This window comes from Postia placenta (assembly GCF_002117355.1).
Source record: "Postia placenta MAD-698-R-SB12 unplaced genomic scaffold POSPLAscaffold_10, whole genome shotgun sequence".
In the NCBI taxonomy this organism is placed as follows: domain Eukaryota; kingdom Fungi; phylum Basidiomycota; class Agaricomycetes; order Polyporales; family Adustoporiaceae; genus Rhodonia; species Rhodonia placenta.
This window is the reverse complement of record NW_020169841.1, coordinates 374545-394400: the sequence shown is the minus strand read 5'-3', so window position 1 is coordinate 394400 and position 19856 is coordinate 374545. Positions and strand designations below refer to the sequence as shown.

Below are 19856 nucleotides of genomic sequence, written 5' to 3'. Positions count from 1 at the left end.
CGAGTCCGGAGCAATTGGTCGAGCGCTCGATCACCTTCCCAAAGTGGCAGAGAAATTCGACGCGTACACGTGACCTGATAAAAGATCGATGGATCTCCGCATCCATTTTTTACTGCTATAAGCTGTGTACCATACGCTACCGCCGCCTTCACCTCCCGTCCGCTGTAGCCCCCGTCCCCTCCTTGTATCTATTCCCTCCCTCTAAAATTCCAAGATGTTGTTGTACACCGATGTCCTCAGCGGCGACGAGATGTTCTCGGACGCCTTCCCCATGTACGTGCCCGCGCCTCGTTCCCCCGGGTCCGCGGTTGACATCTGGCGTTTGCAGTAAGGTGGTCGACGATATCGTCTTCGAGGTGGACTGCTCCATGATCACGGTCAAGGCCGGCGCCGATGTCGACATCGGTGCGAACCCGTCTGCGGAGGATCAGGATGATGCCCTCGAGGAGGGTGCGACCCAAGTCAACAACGTCGCCTACTCCTTCCGCCTTCAATCGACCCAGTTCGACAAGAAGTCCTTCCTCACCTACCTCAAGGTACGCATCTCCATTTACAATTCGATCGCGAGCTTGAGCTAATTGATCCATCGGCAGGCCTACATGAAGGCTGTCAAGCAGGCGCTCCAGGACTCGAATCCCGAGCGGGTCGAGGCGTTCGAGAAGGGCGCACAGGCGTTCGCGAAGAAGGTCGTTACCAACTTCAAGGACTACGAATTCGTATGTGTTGATACTGATGTACTTGATGGTGTACTCACAAAATCTTTAGTACACCGGCGAGTCGATGAACCCTGATGGCATGGTTGCCCTCCTCAACTACCGCGAGGATGGTATCACCCGTATGTCAATTGTTTGTACATTGCGAAACGCGAATAACGTCGGTTCCCTTGCAGCCTACTTCACGTTTTGGAAGGATGGCCTCAAGGAGGTCAAGCTCTAAACCTTGCTATCCGCATTACATTTTTCATCCCTCGTTCGCACCCGGTCTATATTCTGCATTCTCATTTATCTCGGTGTCATATCAGCAAAGAGCAGCAGGTCAACAGTGTATTCCAGCATCTCATCATGTTTTAGTAGCGAGGCTAGATCTGGAGAATGCTCATCAATTCTCGCTTTCGCGTAGACTCTCCGTCAAAGACCGACAAGCTTCACATTATGCATTTGGAAAGCATTCGAATTCAAGAATAGTACAAATAATAACCATACGCATCAAGGAAATCAGAGCTCATCATGGTGCTCAGGTACAGCCTCAAAGTGCTGCTGCTGGGAGTCATTTTTGAAGGGGACGTTCGCGTCGAGTGGGTTCTTTGCGGTCTCCTGGACGAACGCGACCAGGCTCTCCAGTGAGCGATCGCCGTTGTAGTCGATGAAGTCGCGAGAACCGGCTTGCTTGAACTTGAGGGTGGGGAACCCAGAGATCCGGAAGGGCACGTCAGCAGGTAGGTCGTTCTCCTGTGCTTCCATCTTCGCACTACAGGTTGCGGATCAGCTAAGCACAACGCAATTACAAACCTTTGCGAGACATACATGGTGATCCGATCCTTGACATTTGCAAAGTGACTACCGAGCGAGTCCCAGGTGGGCTTGAGACGCTTGCAGTGACCGCACCTGAATATAAATGGTTAGGGAGGGTGTCTCAATATCATTCGGCTAAGTGACCCACCAGCTTGCGTAGAACTCGACGAAGACGTCCTTCTCATCGTCAAAGACAACCTCGTCAAATTGCTTGCCAACGAGGTTGAAGACAGGCTCGTCCTGGGTCGCCGGAATCGGCTGGCTCTTGAGCTGCGGCTGGAGCTTGCCCTCGGCGTACTCTGCCACCATCTTCTCAATCTCCTCTGCCTGGAATTCCTTGCTCTGGTCGTACGGGAACTTGAGCTGCTTCTGCAGGTCCTGGATCACGAAACTCGGCCACTTCGGCTCGTTCAGGTTCAACGCCTTCGCGTGGTCACCAAACTTGATCGCGTCGATCCACACAAAGTTGACGTTGTTCTTGTACTTCGTCGCGACGGAACGCAATGAGGCGATGTACTCGTCGTGGAGCGAGTCGGTCGGGTCAAGGAAGAGGTACGCGAGCGGCTTGCCGCTCTGGGCATACATCTGGTAGTTCTCCGTGTTGACCTCATCAATGACAGGGATCGAGAGCTCCTTGATCCACTTCTCGATGTCCTTCACCTTTGCGGAGCCGATCGGGTAGGGGTACTCGGTTTTCGGCTCGTCGAAGGCGCGGTATAGGACGATAGCGGGCGGAGAGACGCCCTCAGCCTCAGCAAGAGCACTGTTAGTTGTGGAGCCGAACAGGTAGTCATCTCGGTGCTTGTTCGCTGTTGCGGTAAACTCGGGTCCAGGAGCGTCAGCAGACGAGGGTAGGTATGCGACCGCAACAATCTTGTCCGCTTGGATAAACTCGTTGAAGTTGTCCGGCGTGACGTCAGACACAGCAGGGAGAGATTGCCTAGTAGAAAGTATGAGGGAACATTTCACGGCGGTTTCCTGACAGACACGTACTTGACCATGTAAGCGATGATCCCATCGGCCTTGCGAGGGCCAGTGTAGTCGGTGTGGTCGCCATTGCGGTACACCCGCAATGTCCTTGAGGGAAGAGCATTTCTCAGAGCCTTGAGAGCACCTCAGGGAAGGAACATTGCTCACGGGTAACCCTGGATGCCGTTGGCCTGGCACAGGTCTGCTTGGTCAACACAGTCGACCTTTGCGAGCTTCACCTTCTTCTCCTTCAACGCGGTGGCGGCCTCTTCATAGTGCGGCGCAAGGGCCTTACAGTGACCGCACCTGGATTGTAAGTGTCAGTACAGAACGGATGAATAGACTGAGCAGAAATCCCGACCATGGCGCGAAGAATTCGACAAGGATCAGGGGCTCTGGGTTAACCACGGAGTCGAAGCTGTCCGCGGTGAGGCTGAGCACATCGGAAGCACCGTCAGCAACAACGACGGTCGCGAGCGCAAGCGCGATCGCTGACGAGAAGAGGTGAGAGAACCGCATGCTGCAGCGGGTGAGAGGGGGAGAACGGAGCTGGGTCGCGAAGAGACCTGTTACGCTGCTATATAGACTGATCGACCGCCAGACTGACGTGTCACTGCAATAGGCGCCATGTGCAGCCATCACTTATTGACAAGCGGAGGCCTGGTCAAGCCCGACCCAGCTGAGCAATCCCGCCCCGACACAGGATTCTCATCATTTACTACACCCGAGGCGTTCGGAACGGTGATAGGAACACAAATGAAACAACGCCCAGCGGCAACGCGATCCATCTGGGACTCGGAACTCAGTCGCGACAGCGGTGCCATGTGCAATGACAGGAAGTCGGGCATGGTCAGCACGTAGAGCAAACCGTAATATATTACCATGAACACTATTGAGAGAAGATACGTGGTCCGTCAACCATCCTACGGTTACGGAAACTACAACACAGCAAGGTCAAAATCGCTTCCCTTTTGCCGACCTCCACTATACTTCTTCACGCTAGGATTGAACGGTCGCGGTGGCGGGAAGCCAGTCACCGGGAACGTATGGGAGCCTGCCAGTGGTGGGGGCGTGGGTACTGCAAGCAGCGGTAAGTATGTCAGTTGCGGAGGAGCGGGAATCAGAAGCACCCACTCTTTCGGTGATTCGAAGGTGTACTCGCGCCATTGATCTGTATACCAAGTGTAGACGGCACCCTGCTAGGCGGAGCTGTAGGGACGCTGGACGTTGACTGAGTCCTGGACCTAGCAGGCAAAAAAGAAGCAGGCGGAGGGGGCGGCGCGAGGGAGTGCCGGGAGGACGGAGGTCCAGGCGGAGGGGGCGGGGGGCCAGGCGGCGCGGGCGTGTGTCGTGCCGGTGCAGGCGGGGGCGACGGCGTCGGGCGATGCGTCTCCTCTGCGACCGTCCTCACGCGCGAAGGTGGCGGAGGCGGAGCCACACTAACCGGTCGCCTGGGCGGAGGCGGGGGCGCAGCGCGCGAGGTGGCAGCGGATTCCGCATGTGGCTTGAGGCTGGACGGTCTCGCTGGTGGCGGAGGCGGCGCTCGACCGGGTGTAGTTGGGGGCGGGGGAACCTTACGATGAGGAAGGGCGGATGTTGGACGCACTGGGATGCTCGGAGGGGCACGAGCGGACGCGTTCGAGGACGCACGGGCTGGAAGGGCAGGCGGGCTGCTCGGTGGAGACGCGGAACGTGCAGGACGAGGCGGTGGACGTGCACTCGGTGGCGCCGGGACTGTCCTGGCCGGAAGACTTGGGGCAGGACGGCTCGGGGGTGTGGGTGCGCTCGGCGCTGGCGCGGGTGGCGGTGGTGGCCGAGCTGGCGAAGGTCTGCTCGGAGGGGCGGGGGGCGCAGGAGGTGCCGAGGCAGCACCATTTCGTTTGGGTATAGATGGTGGTTTCCCTAGTGTAGGAGGTTTGCCTACGGAAGGCGGGATGTGTTCATGATCGTGCCAGCTCGAAAGCGTGATGTTGCGCACCTAGATTGCTCTGCCCCGCGGGCTTCAACTTAGGCATACCACCAGCGAATAGCCCGCCCAGCTGGGGCGGCCCCGCTGACGCAGAGGCCGCCATGGCTATCGCAGAGTGGCCCGACGATCCTCCGCCTGCACTGACCGATCTGCCCCCCACGCCCGCACCTTTTGGTGCCTCGACGGCAGGCGCGCTGCGGTCATTCGTCTCTGCTTTCTTGAGCATCCTGCCCGCCTGAATTTGCTTCAAAAGATCCGCTGACGCCATGTCTGAGCCGCACTAGTCCACGAGGGAGGTGGTTGGTGGAAGCAGGAAATGGAATGACGCCGCGTACCAGGTGAGACCTATTACCGAGGCTGCGTGCCGCGGCGTTCACCGGGCCCGCCACAATCGAGCACCGCTTTGCACACTGCGCAGACGACTGCGTGCGACTCAAGGGAATTACAGCGGGCTTACAATAATAGAGCATGAATAAGGGTACATTCGTAGCCAGTACGGTTGTAATATAAAAAGGCTTTTAAGACGACGAACTCCACCTGCGAAGCGAAGCTACGCGCTGTGGCCGTCGGACGCGAGGCCAGTGTTGTCACTTCTCTCGGAAATTGGCGATACCCCCACCACCAAATCCGCTCGAAGGCTGCTCCTCAGTTCGCGATCAGGCCCTGGCGACTTCGAACCGCTCCTTGGAGGGCGCGGGCCCCTGACCATACTCCCGCGCCCTATGCCACTGCCAGTGGGACTCGCTACAGGCAGGGGAGAGGCAGGGAGTACGGGAGTGAATGGGAGCGGCGGGATGCTTGGCGGTATGTCCCCCTTGAAGATCGTGGCAAGGCGGGACAGCGATGGTACGCGGGCCGGCATCGGTTCGTCTGGGGACATCACGCTTTGCTTGCTCTGACCGAACGTCGTCCTCCTGCTTCTGGAACGGCCAGTGGAGGATCTCGGAAGACTCGAGTGACTGTCTGACGATCCTTCCAACACCGTAGGAAGCTCCTCTCGCGCTTGAGTGCGAGTGGACGCGTAGGACTGGCGGAGGAACCTCCAGGAGAATCGTCGCGGCGAGTCAGAAGGCGATCGCATGCTGTCCGGTGGGACCATACTCTGCGCATACTCGTCCGCGGACGACTCCCCGGACATCGAATACTTGTTCTGCGTGTATGCAGAAGAGGACGATGTCGACCGATAGAAGGCAGAGCACGGTATTGGGACCGGGTCGTTGACCGGGGAGTAAGGGAAACACGACGGTGCTGCCGAGTCCGGCGAGAGTAGTCTCGAGTCACTAGGTTTCTTGTGCGGCGTGCGTGGCGTGAGCCTGATGATGTCCGAGCCCATAATAGTCCCGTGCGAATTGTGCTTCTCCACCGTCGGCTCAGAATCCTCATCGTGAATAACGACGAACATGTGTGGACGTTCTTTGGGCTTCCGTACAATAGGACCCGTGGGCAGAGATTCCGCCTGCTCTTCCAGATGCCTCGCGTATTCGACTTGGAAAGGGAGGATCTTGCGCGAGCGCGATTCGTTTGCTTCTGAGGGATCAGTAAGCTTGGGCGGCGCGCTGTGTGGGGGAGCCGGGATATCACTCGGTTGCGCATTCCCTGGAAAATTGAGCGTGGATTCTCTGGTGATATGGAGGACCAGATCCCGCCCTGCTCCGGACCCTGTCCGGCCGTGTTGGCTTGGTCTCAATGTCTCATTGGGCATTGATGCAAGGGGCGTGTCGGTGAAATGGAGAAGGAAGGGGCTCGGCGTGAGCAGCGAATTGTGGGACATTCTCTGCATATTCAAAGCAGAGCTGTTCCGGGGGTTGTAATCATGGCTCCTTTGGCGGCGTGGGGTCGCACTTCTTTCCTGCTTCTCAGGATAGTTGAACGTCCCTGCAAGCGCCAAGTAAGTATAGACTCGCAAATGCAATATATGACACTCACCAATGACAAGCAAAGCACTGAAGCAGAATGGAAGATTCTGAGCCAGCGTGTTGACCCACCACAGACCTGGAACAAGAGTGCAAAGATCGAGTGCGAAGAGGCTGGCTGCTCTCGCGACGTTCAAACTCGCGAAACCTTTGGAAACGACGCGGACGCCCAGGGGGCGGTACGTTGCCAATGAGACAAAACGCAGTATTGTGTAAAGCTCCAGGCCCATAAGCGTGCCGGATAACGCAACTGAGAGCGGCAGGTAGCTATGCATACAACGTTAATAATCTGCGTAGAGAGGAGGGAGCGTTGCACACATTTGCTTATAGCATATTGAGATACCATTCGGTGCTAGTATACTGTAAAGGATTATTGTGAAGACAGGTATAAACCTAGGTAGAAGTACCTACCTCGTGGTGCCCGGACCTGTCGCGTTGAGGGCAAAGACAAGACCTACGACGATTAATTAGCAGGATGCTTCCGCGATGGTTACATGAACGAACCCAAGACGGCCAGAAGGCCTACCCAGAATACACACGACTCTACAAATCTGATACCCAGGCGCCGAAGCCTCCAACTGAGCATCAACAGGCCAAATATACGAGCAGACTCTGCAGCCATGCTGCCCCATGCGACCACAAACGCTGCGTTCATATACTTAGCTCATGGATGCCGGACTTTTCGACGTGCAGACTCACCACAAGCGACGCTATCGCCATTCGGAGAGTCGAGATTGAGGAGTGAAGCGAATTCAGCAACAGCAGTGAACGCAAAGCAAAGGTTTAGGATAAAGACAAATGCACTGTCGTTTATCTCCCAGCGTGTCATAGATGACTGGTCCGAGTCGCGACTGTCCTGAGCTTTCTCTTGGCTAGAAGGAGCCTCCACATCGCCTGTATTCATCCTGGGTTGCGAGAGCCTGAGGGCGAGGCATAACCTGCGGATCACATCACGGAGTAAAGCACAGCACACGATATGGTACACGCTAATCAGGAACACCCATCCAAGAAAGAAGGCAGCAATGACGCGACTGCAGGGAGAGAGCTGCCGTCAGACAGATCCACACGCAAGGCCATTGTCTCTTGAGACCGCTTACTAATCGGGGTGGGCGTAAAACTCTTGGACCGATGGAGCCTGAGGGTCTTCCACAGCGACCTGTCCACCCAGAGTGCGAAACATAAGGAGCGAACGTTGTACCAGGACCAGCCGGACGAAAGGAGGCTTAGAGTAAGCAGACCAGCTGGCGTGGAGATGAAGGCCAGCTTCAAGTGACCAGAGTCGTCGAATCCGACTTAATGGAGATGGCGGGCGGGCGGTAAAAGTGCCCACTCAGATCATCGGGAGGGACAGCGAAAGGCAGCGTCCTCTCGTTGCAGCACATCTCATATGGCGAGCTGGGCGTCTCGTGCCGCCGGCTGTGTCTGACGCTGGATACGACCATATCACCACGAACGAAGCAACCCTCTCGGCGCAAAAAGCTGCGAAATCCAGACAGTTCGAGGTCTGTCCTACGCGGGGAAACCAAGCTCAGAACCGGCATGGCGGTACGCAGTCCGTCGTTAAGTACCCAACAGTGCTTGTTTCAGACATCGCTTATGGGCGCTTAGTTATAGCACGATCGGAGAGGATCTCAGATGCATCACGTGCATATCACGTGCCACAGAGCTTACAGGGTCTGGCGGACGCGGACGCTCCTCCATCGAACGCGCCCCGCCACACTGGCTTAACGGCACCTGGACGTCGCTCTTCCTCTCGTCCTCCTGTTCTCTAAAATCTTGGCTTCAAACAACACTTGCGACGCTTGTCAACATGGACAATGCGCCGCAGCTCACGACGGCCGCTGACCTGGAGATGCGTGCCGCGAGGGTGGCGGATCCTGGTATAGGTGAGTAGCAAACAGGTCGACGTCTGAATCCGCGCTCATAACCAATGTTACAGATCTGAAGACCAAATACAATGTCGCCTGTGAACTACGAGAGATGATAGACGTTGTTCGTGAAGCAGAGTCGGGTCGGGTCATTCCTCACATGGTCCCCGTGCTGCTCGACATCCTCAGGTCTGGCGAAGCGTCCTTCCAGAAGGACAGTATGGAGTATCAATTTCGCCGTTGCCTTCTCGACATCTTGCATCGTATTCCTTCAAATGAGGCTGTCCGTCCTCAAGCTCTCACCCTCATGCACGGTATGCTCAACCTCTTGCGACACGACAATGAGGAGAATGGCATAACTTGCTGCAAAAGCGTCATTGAGCTCCTTCGCACTTACCGCGTAGTTGATGATGGGGTACTGTCAGAGTTCGTCCCAATCCTGCAGGACTTGCTGCAGAATATCCAGGGCTTGGTTGCCGAGACCCTCGCCGAGGAGTCTGCTCCTTTGGATGCCAATGTTATCTTTCCCGCACGTCGCAGCTTCAAGGTCCTGTCAGAGGTTGCCTTGATTGTTGTGACTCTCCTTCAGACCAATCGCCAGCTCGCTACCGCGGCGCTTCAGCCTGTCGTACCTCTCCTTTTCAGTGTAATCTGCCTCGAGTCACAGGCTCAGAAGAAAGCCAGAGAGGACTGCGAAGCCATGGGCGGAATATGGTGCGGTATGGCTCCCAGCATCAAGAACCACGCTACCTATGTGGATATGGTCACCGCTCAAGTCAAGGTTGTTTCATGCATTGCGTTCATCTTTCGAGGATATGGTGAACAGTTCGAGGGAGGAGATACCCTCATCGTCGCTGTTGTACGCCTCCTGCAGGATATTCCGTCCGCTTCAGTCGGCCCGAGGAGGGTAGGTCCTCCCTTCGTGAATCAGTAGCATTTACTCATCTTTCAATGCCGTACTTTAGGACCTCATCGTGGTGTTCAGACATATGTTCTCAACCCCATTCAAACGTGCTTTGATTCCATTCATTGACAAATTACTCGACGAGCGAGTTGTTATAGGTACAGGCGTGGGCTGTAAGGAAGCTTTACGGTAATGTTTCGACGCATTCAGCGCATGGCATACCCTGATGTTGTATCAAATCTCACTGCAGGGGACATGGATTCGGCTGTTACGTCGATATTCTGCACCAATTGCGTAGCGAGATGTCTGTGTCACAGCTGAACCGCATCTGCCAGATATATCTCCGCAACCTTCACGACCCGCGGTGTCCTAACCATGTGCACACCGTGTGTGCAAAGATGAGCTTCCCCTTCATCGAATCCCTCGTAATCAAGGACACAGCGCAAGGCGCAGCGAAGACTCTTCGGGTTGTACTAGACTCAACGGTCGAGAAGATGGAGTCCTTGGCCGACGTTCATAATGCGCTATACAGCAAGATCGAGAAGACCAGGAAAGGGGAGAGTGATTCTGTTGATACCACAGTGATCGAGAAGTCAAGGCCCATCGGTGCTCCTCTGTACGCGCTCGAGAAGCCAGAGGATGTTTTGACTTGTAAGTTCTTACATCGAAGGTCGTTCGACTCAGTATATTGAGCGTATTGTGTAGCACAACGGGAACTTGTACGCCTTCTTTTACAGGGATTCCGGGCTATCCTTGCCGCCCTAAAGAAGTGTGATGCTCCAGTGCCCGAGGGTACTATCGTCATTCGACTATTCGAGAGCGCTGTACGCTGCATCACCCTCTTTGAGGGGGACCAGCGGGAAGCAGTAGAATGCATGGAGATTCTTTGCAACGCGCTCCTCGAGGTGAATCTTCATGTATTCCAAGAAGTGTGGTCGCAGAAGATTGGGTTCTTCTTCGAAAATGCAGAGAAGCGGCCAGCTCTGATGAACCTCGCACACTCTCTATTTAACCGGGACGTCAGCTCGCCCACCATCACTGCCATCGTCCTCCGCTATCTCGTTGCGCGGCTACCGCAGCTCGGCGAGTACGATGACCAGAAAGCCGCCGTCACGATCAGGATGTTCAAAATGGCGTTCAGCGCGGTATCCATGCACGGTGCCGCCAACGAGCCTATCCTAGCGCACCATCTGGGTAAGATCATCATGGACTCATTTCCACTTGCCGCGAAGGCGACTAAGCCGATCAACTACTTCCACCTTCTGCGGCTGCTCTTCCGCGCGATCGGTGGTGGTGGGGGCCGGTTCGAGTTGCTGTACAAAGAGGTCCTGCCTCTCTTGCCCGAGATGCTCGAATGCCTCACCCGTCAGCTGAATTCCTCCGAGGGCATGATCCGCGACATGATTGTCGAGCTCTGCCTGACAGTTCCGCTGCGCTTGACGCATCTTTTGCCGTATCTTTCGTATCTCATGAAGCCGCTTGTCCTCGCACTGCGAGGGAATCCTGAACTCGTCTCGCAAGGTCTCCGGACTCTGGAACTATGCATAGACAACCTCACCCCAGATTTCCTCGATCCTACGCTCAACATTGTGCTCAGGGATCTCATGGAGGCGCTCCATAGCCATCTCAAACCACTCCCCGCGAACCATCATCATTCGCATACGACGATCCGCATTTTGGGGAAGCTCGGAGGCCGCAACCGACGACTTTTGGACAAAGAGCCTGTCCTGAAGTATCACGAGTACGCAGAGCCGGCGACGTCGAGGATCTCGTTCGGAGGCGCCGTACAGGCTATCGAGCTCAGGCCCTTGGTCCCTCTTGCGTCAAGTACTTTGGTGTCTGGGAAGGGAGGGGCAACATACCGCGTCCATTCGTACGACTATCTCGAGAGTTGTGTGACGCTTTTGTTGCACGAGGTAAGTCTATCTTTTTATGGTGTAAGCGCGGCAAGTAATCAACGATTTCTGTTTGATAGGGCCTCAGAGGACGCGACCGAGAAGCGATTTTTGTGCAGTGCATGCAAGGCCTTTTTCACGCAATCCACATACCGGAGCTGCAAGAAAGGGCGGAGAAGACCGTGCGCGAGGTCTCACTATACATATTGTCGTCAGAGGCCCGCAGGCCCGTGCCGAAAGATATGTTCGCCCACAGACTCAACAGTCCCCTTTTGCTTTGCTACCTTGAGGCCCTCCCTCACGGCATGGCACGTGAAAACCTAGCAGAGGCCAAGAAGATTCATGCCATCGTCTTTGATCTCATGCACGAGTTGGCGGCCATGCTGACACAGCCCGATGTCACAGCTCAACAGGTCGTCTACACTTTCACCATGGTTGCCGACCGATTCAGCCTTCTGTGCATCGAGGAGACCTGGGTGCTCAAAAGCGCTGGCTGTAGTGGCATCGGGATCATGACCCAGATTCCCGGGCCCGGTGTTAGGTGGATCGTCGAACGCGAGGTAGATCTCGTCAAGTCGCTGCTGCTGGTTCTCAAGGACATGCCGTACGAGGTTCCCCGCGACATGGAGAGCGTCACCGAAGTCCTTACTCAGGTTGTTCGAGTGGGAAGCGCCGATCTGGGCACTCCGGGAGACGAGGACATGACAATGAAGAGCAGATTCGTGAATCTGATTACTACCCTCTTCGGGGAACTTTCGAGCCCAAGTGCAATGGTGCGAAAGGCGGTACAGAAGTGCATACAGCTTCTCGCGGAGTTGTCTGGTAAAACACCCGCAGAATTATTCATTCCGCACCGGGACAGACTGCTCTCCAAACTCTACACAAAACCTCTGAGGGCTCTCCCGTTCCCCATTCAGATTGGAATGCTCGAAGCTCTCCGCTACTGCATCAGTCTTCAACCTCCGCTTCCTGACCTTAGCGAAGAGCTCCTACGGCTACTGCATGAGACACTCGCTCTTGCCGATGCCGATGATGTGACTCTTATTGCGCGCACCAACCCTCGTCAGTCTAGCCTCGAGATCATCAAGCTTCGCGTCTCCTGCATCAAGTTGCTGACTGCTTCCATGTCCTTGACGGATTTCTTCGCAAGGCAGCCCCAGACGCGACAAAGGTCCGTTACATGGGAATATATTAACGACATGTGCTAACGGCATATTTCTAGGGTCACTAGCGTATATTTCAAGTCGCTGTACTCCCCCGTGCAGGAAATAAAGGAGGTTGCTCACGAGGGTCTCTGCATGGTCCTTACACATCAAAGTCGATTGCCGAGAGAGTTGCTACAGACTGGTCTTCGTCCCATTCTAATGAACCTGGCCGACCCTAAGCGGCTTTCGATTTCTGGGTTGGAAGGTTTGGCGCGGCTGCTGGAGTTGTTAACAAATTACTTCAAAGTGGAGATTGGCCACAAGCTCTTGGACCATTTCCGTGTCGTGGCCGATCCACAAATGTTGCAGGCTTCATCACGATTGCCACTGACAGAGAACGAGGGAATCACCAAACTGGTGCGATTGGCGAACATTTTTCATCTTCTCCCCTCCGCAGCCAATATCTTCCTCGAGAATCTCGTCAACGCAATTGTTCAGACTGAAGCTCAGATGCACTTCTCGGGTCGAAGTCCGTTCTCCGAGCCTCTCGCCAAATACCTCAATCGATATCCCGTGGATGCTGTTGAATTCTTCATGCGTCATCTTCACTTCCCGCGGCACGTACGGACCCTGCGCAGCATTCTGCAGGCCAAGTTGGCGTCCGGTTTATTGCGTGAACTTGCGTCTCGAACATCTACCATCGTCGGGACGTGCTTCGATGGACGGGAACCTACTTTGATCTTGCCTGGACTTCTGATATGTACGGACCTCGCGGATCTCGTCCCAGACTGGCTGCAGGAAAACCAAGATGCAATCGACGCCATGTTGAATCTCTGGTCTATCAATCCATCTTCCCTTGAGCAGTCTGGTCCTCCTGTCGGCGAAATCACTCAGCGGTACAAATTGCTGGCCAACATATTCATCAAGGCTTTACGACAGACTCCGCGCATCGATCTGTTATTCGATCTGGTCGCTATCTTCTCGCACACCCTGCCCATCGATCTAATCCACGTCTCTCAATTCCTTTATGAGCATGTGGCTTTCAGCAACGACCTCGCCTTCCGTCGGAACGTGTTGACGCGCTTCATCATTTGGTTCCGCGATACATCGGTTCCTTGGTCGCACAAGACACATTTCCTCCGGTTTGTCTTCACCCCCACTATCCTTGTTCATGCAGCTCGATCACCGACGAAGACTGGACTCATCGATGAAAGTCTCGTGAACAAACTCCACATGCACATCTGGCAGCCAATGAATGACGACGCTACACTCAATGACGCTGACGATTCTGTCAAGATCGAGTTACTTCACCTGACGACGGTCATGGTACATCGGTACCCCGAGCTCCTGCCTGATGCAAAGAAAGACATCATCAGGTGTGCTTGGCACTATATCACAAGCGAAGACGCAGTTGTCAAGCAAACTGCATACTTGCTCGCAGCACGGTTTTTCGAGGCTTTCGAGGGTCCGCAGAAGTTCCACCTCAGGGTTTGGACTGGACTACTGAAACCACCACATACGGAAGGGAAGACGCTTACTCGTCAAGCGCTCGATATCATTGCACCTGTGCTTCTTCGTTCCCAGTCCCCTGATACGGGTTATCCTCAGTGGGCGAAGACGACGCGGCGATTGTTGGCAGAGGAAGGTGCTGGCTGGCAACAAATCGGTATGATATACCAGCTCATCGTTCGTCAAGCGGCGCTCTTTTACCCTGTCCGGGCCTTGTTCATCCCACATATTGTCAACTACGTCCCAAAGCTTGGTCTGGCACCGTCGGCGTCAAACGAGACACGATTGTTATCTATAGAGATACTCCAGGTCATCTTCGATTGGGAGCAGAAAGCAACAGCTTCGAAAGATGATATTTCCACAGCAGCGTCGACCAGTACTGACGCTTGGATCACTCCCCTACCCTTCCGCGAGAGCATGGTGAGCTACTTGGTCCGCCTAGCGACCACAGCACAGGAACAGCAAGGCCGTAAAGATATAGTGTCCCGTGCGCTGTCTCTCCTGCGATTGATGGTGGGACCTGGTGGTTGGAGCGACGTGACATTCAAGTTGCACTACTTCTCTCGTGCATTGGAGCAGGTGTGTACAAATGATAGTTCTTTACACCTAGTACTGATACATGTGTATCAGAATGACGTCAAAGGCGACGCATCTGCTTTGAGTCAAGCACAAAGTGCAGCTAAAGTCCTTCAGGTCATATCCGCAGACAAAACCGATCTATGGTTCATCTCGAACGCAGTTATTCTCACAAAGCTGGTCAAGAAGGGATTGAGCAGCGAGGATGTTGCCCTACAAGACTCTCTCCATCCCATCTTTGATCGCTTAGTGCGTCTATTTCCGCTCCCGAAAGAAGAGGACGATCAGCAGACGGACGCGTCGGACTTTCACTCTTTCGTATACACGTCAATCAGCGAAAACTTACGCAATGCTGATGAACTGCGAAACACTAGCTGGGTGATCCTGCGAGGTAGCCTTTCTATGCTGAAATCAGTGGCTCAAGTAGTCCCCGAACGGATAGAACCGTTCAGCACGTATCTCATGAAGCTCCTGGTTCGCTTAGCGAAAGACCATATCCAATCCTCCCCATCGACTCCTGGGTTTGAGACCACTGTTCGCCTAGTCACGACCATACTAGAGATCTCCCATATCTCGGTAGCGCATCTTGGCGAGCAGAGGAAGGCCCTTCTTAGCGCCTTGTCTATAATGGTCGAGAAGTCGAAGAGTGGAGGGCTTTGCAGGTATATGCTCGATATTGCTCGCGACTGGGTGATGAACAAGCGCGACCCATATCCTACGATGAAGGAGAAAGCAGCATTGCTACAGAAGATGGCCGCTTTCGAGATGCGCGGCGAACGCGGAGAAGCCCTCTTCAACAGCTATCTGGAGTTGATTTATGAGATCTACACTGACCCAAGCTTGCGCCGCACAGACTTGACAACAAGGCTGGAACAACCATTCCTCCTGGGTTGTCGGGCAACAGACATTGCCATTCGCGAGCGATTTGTGGATCTGATTGACGTCAGCATACCGCGCCCCCTATACAATCGACTGACGTACATCCTCGGCGTACAGAGTTGGGAAGCACTATCGGATCACTATTGGTTGTTCCTGGCACTCCATTTACTCTTGGGCTCTGCCGATATGGACATTGTGCTTACGCCTGACCGGAAGGACACTCTGGAGTCCACTTTCACACCTCCACCACTGAATTTGGGTTGCTCATCAACTTTACTTCGGCCATTACAACGACTAGCGTTCTTCGATTCCCAAGTGGTCCACGAGGTTTGGATTTCTGTCTTTCCCGCTGCTTGGGCGTGCCTTTCCAGACGGGAACAAATCGAGATTACACACCATATGATCGTTCTCCTTAGCAAGGAATACCATATACGACAAACGGATCTGCGACCAAATGTCATTCAGACAATCCTGGCAGGCATCCAAGCCTGTGATCCGCCCATGAGTCTACCTCCTCACCTTGTCAAGTACCTCGCGAAGACATTCGGAGCTTGGCACGTATCGTCAGAAATCCTACAATCATCACTTCTCCAAGTTCGCGACGACGAGGCCGTAGTGCGCGATACTACCTACGACTCACTTGCAGAGATATACGCCGAATTGGCAGAAGAAGATTTATTTTATGGCCTTTGGCGTCGTCGGTCTTTGTTCTCGGAGACGAATACGGCGATAGCATTCGAGCAATCCGGCATGTGGGATCAGGCAATGAGCACGTACGAAACGGCCCAGGGCAAAACTCGAGCGGGTACTCTGCCGTTCTCGGAAGCAGAATTTTGTCTCTGGGAAGACCACTGGGTCCTGGCCTCAGAAAAGCTTCAGCAATGGGACGGACTTCTAGAACTTGCTCGTGTCGAGGGTAACCACGAACTCATGCTGGAGAGCGCCTGGCGAGTCAAGGACTGGTCAGCCAGCGTCGACGAGTTAGAAGCTCAAATCAGTCAGCTTCCCGACGTCGCCACCCCCCGTCGACGCGTATTCGAGGCATTCATCGCGTTGCTCAAACTGCCAGGTGCATTAGAGAAGAACCTAGATTTTACCAGACTCTTGGAAGATGCGATGCAACTGTCCCTTCGGAAATGGGTCAGCTTACCTCCCAATTTATCAGCGGCCCACATTCCCCTTTTGCAACATTTCCAACAATTTGTGGAACTCCAAGAGGCGGTGCAGATCTTTGGTTCCCTTTCCACGACGACTGCCCTCAATCTCGAGAAGAAATCATCTGATCTGAAGATGGTGTTGCAAGCTTGGCGGGAGCGACTGCCCAATGTATGTGATGACATCAGCATCTGGAGCGACCTTGTAGCATGGCGCCAGAACGTCTTTCAGGCGATCAATAAGACCTACATCCCTCTCATTAATCCTGCGGGTTCAAATGGGTCGGCAGGCGGTAACTCACCCACCTTTGGCTACCGCGGCTATCATGAGACGGCTTGGATCATCAATCGCTTCGCTCATGTTGCTCGTAAACATGATCTCCTCGAGGTCTGCGGCAGCCAGCTTGCAAGGATCTACACATTGCCCAATATCGAGATATCAGAGGCTTTTTTGAAGCTCCGAGAGCAAGCACGTTGCCACTACCAAAAGCCGGGCGACCTTCAGGCCGGTCTGGAAGTCATTAACAACACCAACTTGATGTACTTCTCAAACTCCCAGAAAGCCGAATTCTATACTCTGAAGGGCATGTTCCACGCCAAATTCGGTCGCGCTGATGACGCAAATCAAGCATTCGGTCAGGCAGTCCAGCTGGACATGAATCAAGCGAAGGCTTGGGCTGCATGGGGTCGGTTCAATGATCAGATGTTCAAAGACGGGAACGACATGGCCATCGCTGCGAATGCAGTCAGTTGTTACCTGCAAGCTGCCGGGCTATACAAGAGCCGGAAGAGTCGACCCTTGCTTACTCGTGTGCTCTGGTTGCTGAGCGTGGACGACTTCAGTTACACGATCTCACGCGCCTTTGATACCTACAGAGGCGATGCTGCATTCTGGTATTGGATCACCCTGATTCCCCAACTTCTACTCTCTGTAGGGCATCGAGAAGTCAAGCAGGCGCGTTATATTCTATTGAACCTAGCGAAGCTCTACCCCCAGGTTCGTGATGAACGCCTTTGATAAGCGGCTCGAACTAAAAGATCCCTAGGCTCTATACTTCCAATTGCGGACTACCAAAGAAGACATGACCAATGATAGACGTCGGTTGGCAATGGCAGCTCAGCGAGTACACAACGCCGGCGAAGTCCAAACACCCACGCAAGGTGCAAATGGGGAGCTACCTAGACGATCTGATCCTGGGCCGTCGGGACACGACATGGCTGGTGAGAGCACCGTCGACGTTAAGCCTAATACGTCGCTTGATGATGTCTCACGAGCTTCAGCGATGAGCTCGCATGCAACAGCTGAGGGGTTACCTATCGCTACGCGGCCACCAACAGTTTCCACAGATACTGCTTCTCACCCAGCGCGCCAGACTTGGGACTATGTGGATGAAGTTGTCCAGATGCTGAAGACGGCTTTCCCATTACTCGTCGTCAGTATGGAAGGGATGGTCGAACAGGTGCAAAATCGCTTCAGAGGTGGGCATGATGAAGAGGTTTATAGGTTGCTCTGCATGGTTGCGACTGATGCCATGAACGTACGTCACTGCCATTTTCCAGCGACAGCCTTGCTCACATTTTTAACAGCAATACATGATCCGTATCAGTAACGAGGATGACAATCAAACACCCCCGCAATCTCTGAACACCCTGTTCCGGGCGGCTCAGAACATTCCTCCTCCCAGACGGGTAGGTGCCTCAACAAAATCATGCTACTTATGGGAGACTAAATTGAGACCTCAGAAAGAGTGGGAGGACGACTTTTTGAAGGAGAAGCTAGATATGTCAGAATTCATTCGGCGCCTCCAACGGTGGCAAGCCAAGTACGAACGTTACTTCGATGCTCGTCCTCGATTCCAACCTCTAGACATTCCCCACGGATCTTTGATGGAGTTCCAGCATACCAAGTTCGATGATATCGAGGTTCCCGGTCAGTATACCGAGGTGAGTGGGGTCAATCGACTGTTTCAGCGTCAGTGACACGTCTTCAGGATAAGGACAGCAATCAGAATTTTGTCAAGGTATCCAGATTTGATCCAAGAGTCGAGAATTGTCGAACGTTCGGATACTGCTGGAAGCGTTTGACGATACACGGACACGATGCTTCGAAGACGACCTTCGCGGTACAGAATCCGGCTGCAAGACATTGTCGTAGGGAAGAGAGGGTTATGCAACTTTTCCGCACATTCAATGGGTGTGTCTTCAGGATCTTCTGGGCTCGCCTTCACACCTAACGGCCTCCCAGCGCTTTGTACCGTAAGAAGGAAAGCCGCAAGCGGAACTTACATTTCCACCTGCCAGTCATTATACCGTTCACTCCCTCGTTGCGTCTAGTGCAAAATGATTCATCTTATGTCACGTTGGGAGACATCTATGATCAGCACTGTCTCGAGGCTGGTTTTGTGCGAGATGATCCAATCTTGCTCATCGGCGAGAAGGCCAAGGCGACGCTCAAGGCATTCAGAGAGACGCATGGGAGAAAGGTATGTGGAACCTCTTATATCAATGAGTTCGAATGACCAACCTCGGCGCTACAGCTGGACAACGTAGGACTCAAGAAGGAATTGATGGATGAGGTCACCTTGAAGATGGTACCAGACAATATCATTACTCGGGTGAGTCCCTCTTATGCGCCGGGCAGCTCAGATGTACTGATTATAGGCAGTACTTGATTCGTACGATGGATGGTGCTTGTGAGCTCTGGCGAATGCGAAAGCAATTCGCTTCGCAGGTCGCTAGCACCAGCTTCATGACCTATCTATTGCTCCTGTCCTACCGAGCTCCTTCACGATTCCACTTGTCTCGCACAACGGGACAAATCGCGCTGAGCGAAGTTTTGCCATGTATGGTGGCAGTCTTGTCACTGTGTCTCTCTGTCTGATTTTTGTGCTGCAGCGCACGTCAACACGTCGCCAATATTTGGGACTATCGAACAAACGCCGTTCCGATTGACACCCAACATGCAACACTTCATAGGACCCTTATACATGGATGGCATCCTGGCGTGTGGGATCATGTCGATCGGTCGCTGTCTCACAGAGCCTGAGGCAAGTGTCTCCTGGAGAGTACAGCTATCAGCCATGCTAATGATGTGCCTTAGTTCGACCTCGAGAACCAGCTGTGTCTGTTCATACGCGACGAAGTGATCTATTGGATTCATACTCGGGGCAAACCGTGGAGCAAGGACCACTCACTGCGCGCAATCGCACAAGCCACTACAGAGGGCGTCGTGCAGCGGGCAGAGACACTTGCATGTAAGCTAGAGCGAGAACAGGTACGTTTATCCCTGACGATGCACTACTGGCATATCTCACTATTCCTTCAGGCACTCAACAATCCTCAGACTCCGGGCACCGCACCAGTGCTACAGACTGTGACCAATTTGATCAGCGCAGCAACTAACCCTGTCAATCTTGCGAAGATGAATGAGCTAAATTTCCCCTGGTTTTGAGATTACGAGTCGTGCTTTGTCAATGCTGTCGTGTGCATATCTTGTATTATACTGTCACTGCTACATCGGGAATCTGTAATGTGAATATATCGTTATCGCAACTTTCATCTAGT

The 19856-nt window shown here is 53.9% G+C and overlaps 5 protein-coding genes across 5 annotated transcripts; 2 read left to right on the top strand and 3 right to left on the bottom strand.

The window, feature by feature from the left end:
- Positions 1–131: 131 nt before the first annotated feature.
- POSPLADRAFT_1070629 (hypothetical protein) lies at positions 132–1123 on the top strand. Its single transcript, XM_024482407.1, has 5 exons — positions 132–273; positions 329–536; positions 594–716; positions 766–835; positions 890–1123. Exons 1-5 carry the CDS (start codon positions 215–217, stop codon positions 934–936), a joined length of 507 nt encoding a protein of 168 aa, XP_024337031.1. The 5' UTR covers positions 132–214; the 3' UTR covers positions 937–1123.
- Positions 1124–1214: 91 nt separating this feature from the next.
- Positions 1215–2999, bottom strand: POSPLADRAFT_1148555 (hypothetical protein; the record flags this gene model as incomplete). The annotated part of the gene is made up of 6 exons (XM_024486197.1): positions 1215–1467; positions 1524–1604; positions 1660–2451; positions 2505–2588; positions 2649–2786; positions 2842–2999. The coding sequence occupies 6 exons, from the start codon at positions 2997–2999 to the stop codon at positions 1215–1217; spliced, it is 1506 nt and encodes a 501-aa protein (XP_024337030.1).
- Positions 3000–3418: 419 nt separating this feature from the next.
- Positions 3419–4760, bottom strand: POSPLADRAFT_1066615 (hypothetical protein; the record flags this gene model as incomplete). Its single annotated transcript, XM_024482094.1, has 3 exons — positions 4459–4760; positions 3660–4400; positions 3419–3558 (listed from the first exon to the last, which is right to left on the bottom strand). Exons 1-3 carry the CDS (start codon positions 4715–4717, stop codon positions 3419–3421), a joined length of 1140 nt encoding a protein of 379 aa, XP_024337029.1. The 5' UTR covers positions 4718–4760.
- Positions 4761–4876: 116 nt separating this feature from the next.
- POSPLADRAFT_1066614 (hypothetical protein) lies at positions 4877–7617 on the bottom strand. Its single transcript, XM_024482093.1, has 7 exons — positions 7460–7617; positions 7062–7393; positions 6867–7007; positions 6774–6816; positions 6681–6722; positions 6376–6629; positions 4877–6324 (listed from the first exon to the last, which is right to left on the bottom strand). The coding sequence occupies exons 1-7, from the start codon at positions 7540–7542 to the stop codon at positions 5000–5002; spliced, it is 2220 nt and encodes a 739-aa protein (XP_024337028.1). The 5' UTR covers positions 7543–7617; the 3' UTR covers positions 4877–4999.
- Positions 7618–8172: 555 nt separating this feature from the next.
- On the top strand, positions 8173–19848 carry POSPLADRAFT_1171251 (hypothetical protein; the record flags this gene model as incomplete). The annotated part of the gene is made up of 18 exons (XM_024488125.1): positions 8173–8248; positions 8302–9137; positions 9196–9323; positions 9385–9785; positions 9840–11050; positions 11110–12200; positions 12252–14262; positions 14314–17289; positions 17339–17830; positions 17880–17981; positions 18036–18236; positions 18284–18486; positions 18538–18775; positions 18830–18907; positions 18958–19135; positions 19188–19345; positions 19393–19566; positions 19618–19848. The coding sequence occupies 18 exons, from the start codon at positions 8173–8175 to the stop codon at positions 19741–19743; spliced, it is 10680 nt and encodes a 3559-aa protein (XP_024337027.1). The 3' UTR covers positions 19744–19848.
- Between the last annotated feature and the right edge of the window lie 8 nt (positions 19849–19856).

Bases quoted from the DNA above. Each gene is read 5' to 3' on its own strand.
- POSPLADRAFT_1070629 (XM_024482407.1), top strand. From the start codon at position 215: ATGTTGTTGTACACCGATGTCCTCAGCGGCGACGAGATGTTCTCGGAC. The intron at 274-328 runs GTACGTGCCCGC...TGGCGTTTGCAG, and splicing joins TTCTCGGACGCCTTCCCCAT to TAAGGTGGTCGACGATATCG. The intron at 717-765 runs GTATGTGTTGAT...CAAAATCTTTAG, and splicing joins ACTTCAAGGACTACGAATTC to TACACCGGCGAGTCGATGAA.
- POSPLADRAFT_1066614 (XM_024482093.1), bottom strand. From the start codon at position 7,542: ATGTTTCGCACTCTGGGTGGACAGGTCGCTGTGGAAGACCCTCAGGCT. The intron at 7,008-7,061 runs GTGAGTCTGCAC...ATATGAACGCAG, and splicing joins TGGCGATAGCGTCGCTTGTG to CGTTTGTGGTCGCATGGGGC. The intron at 6,630-6,680 runs GTGTGCAACGCT...TTGTATGCATAG, and splicing joins TCAATATGCTATAAGCAAAT to CTACCTGCCGCTCTCAGTTG.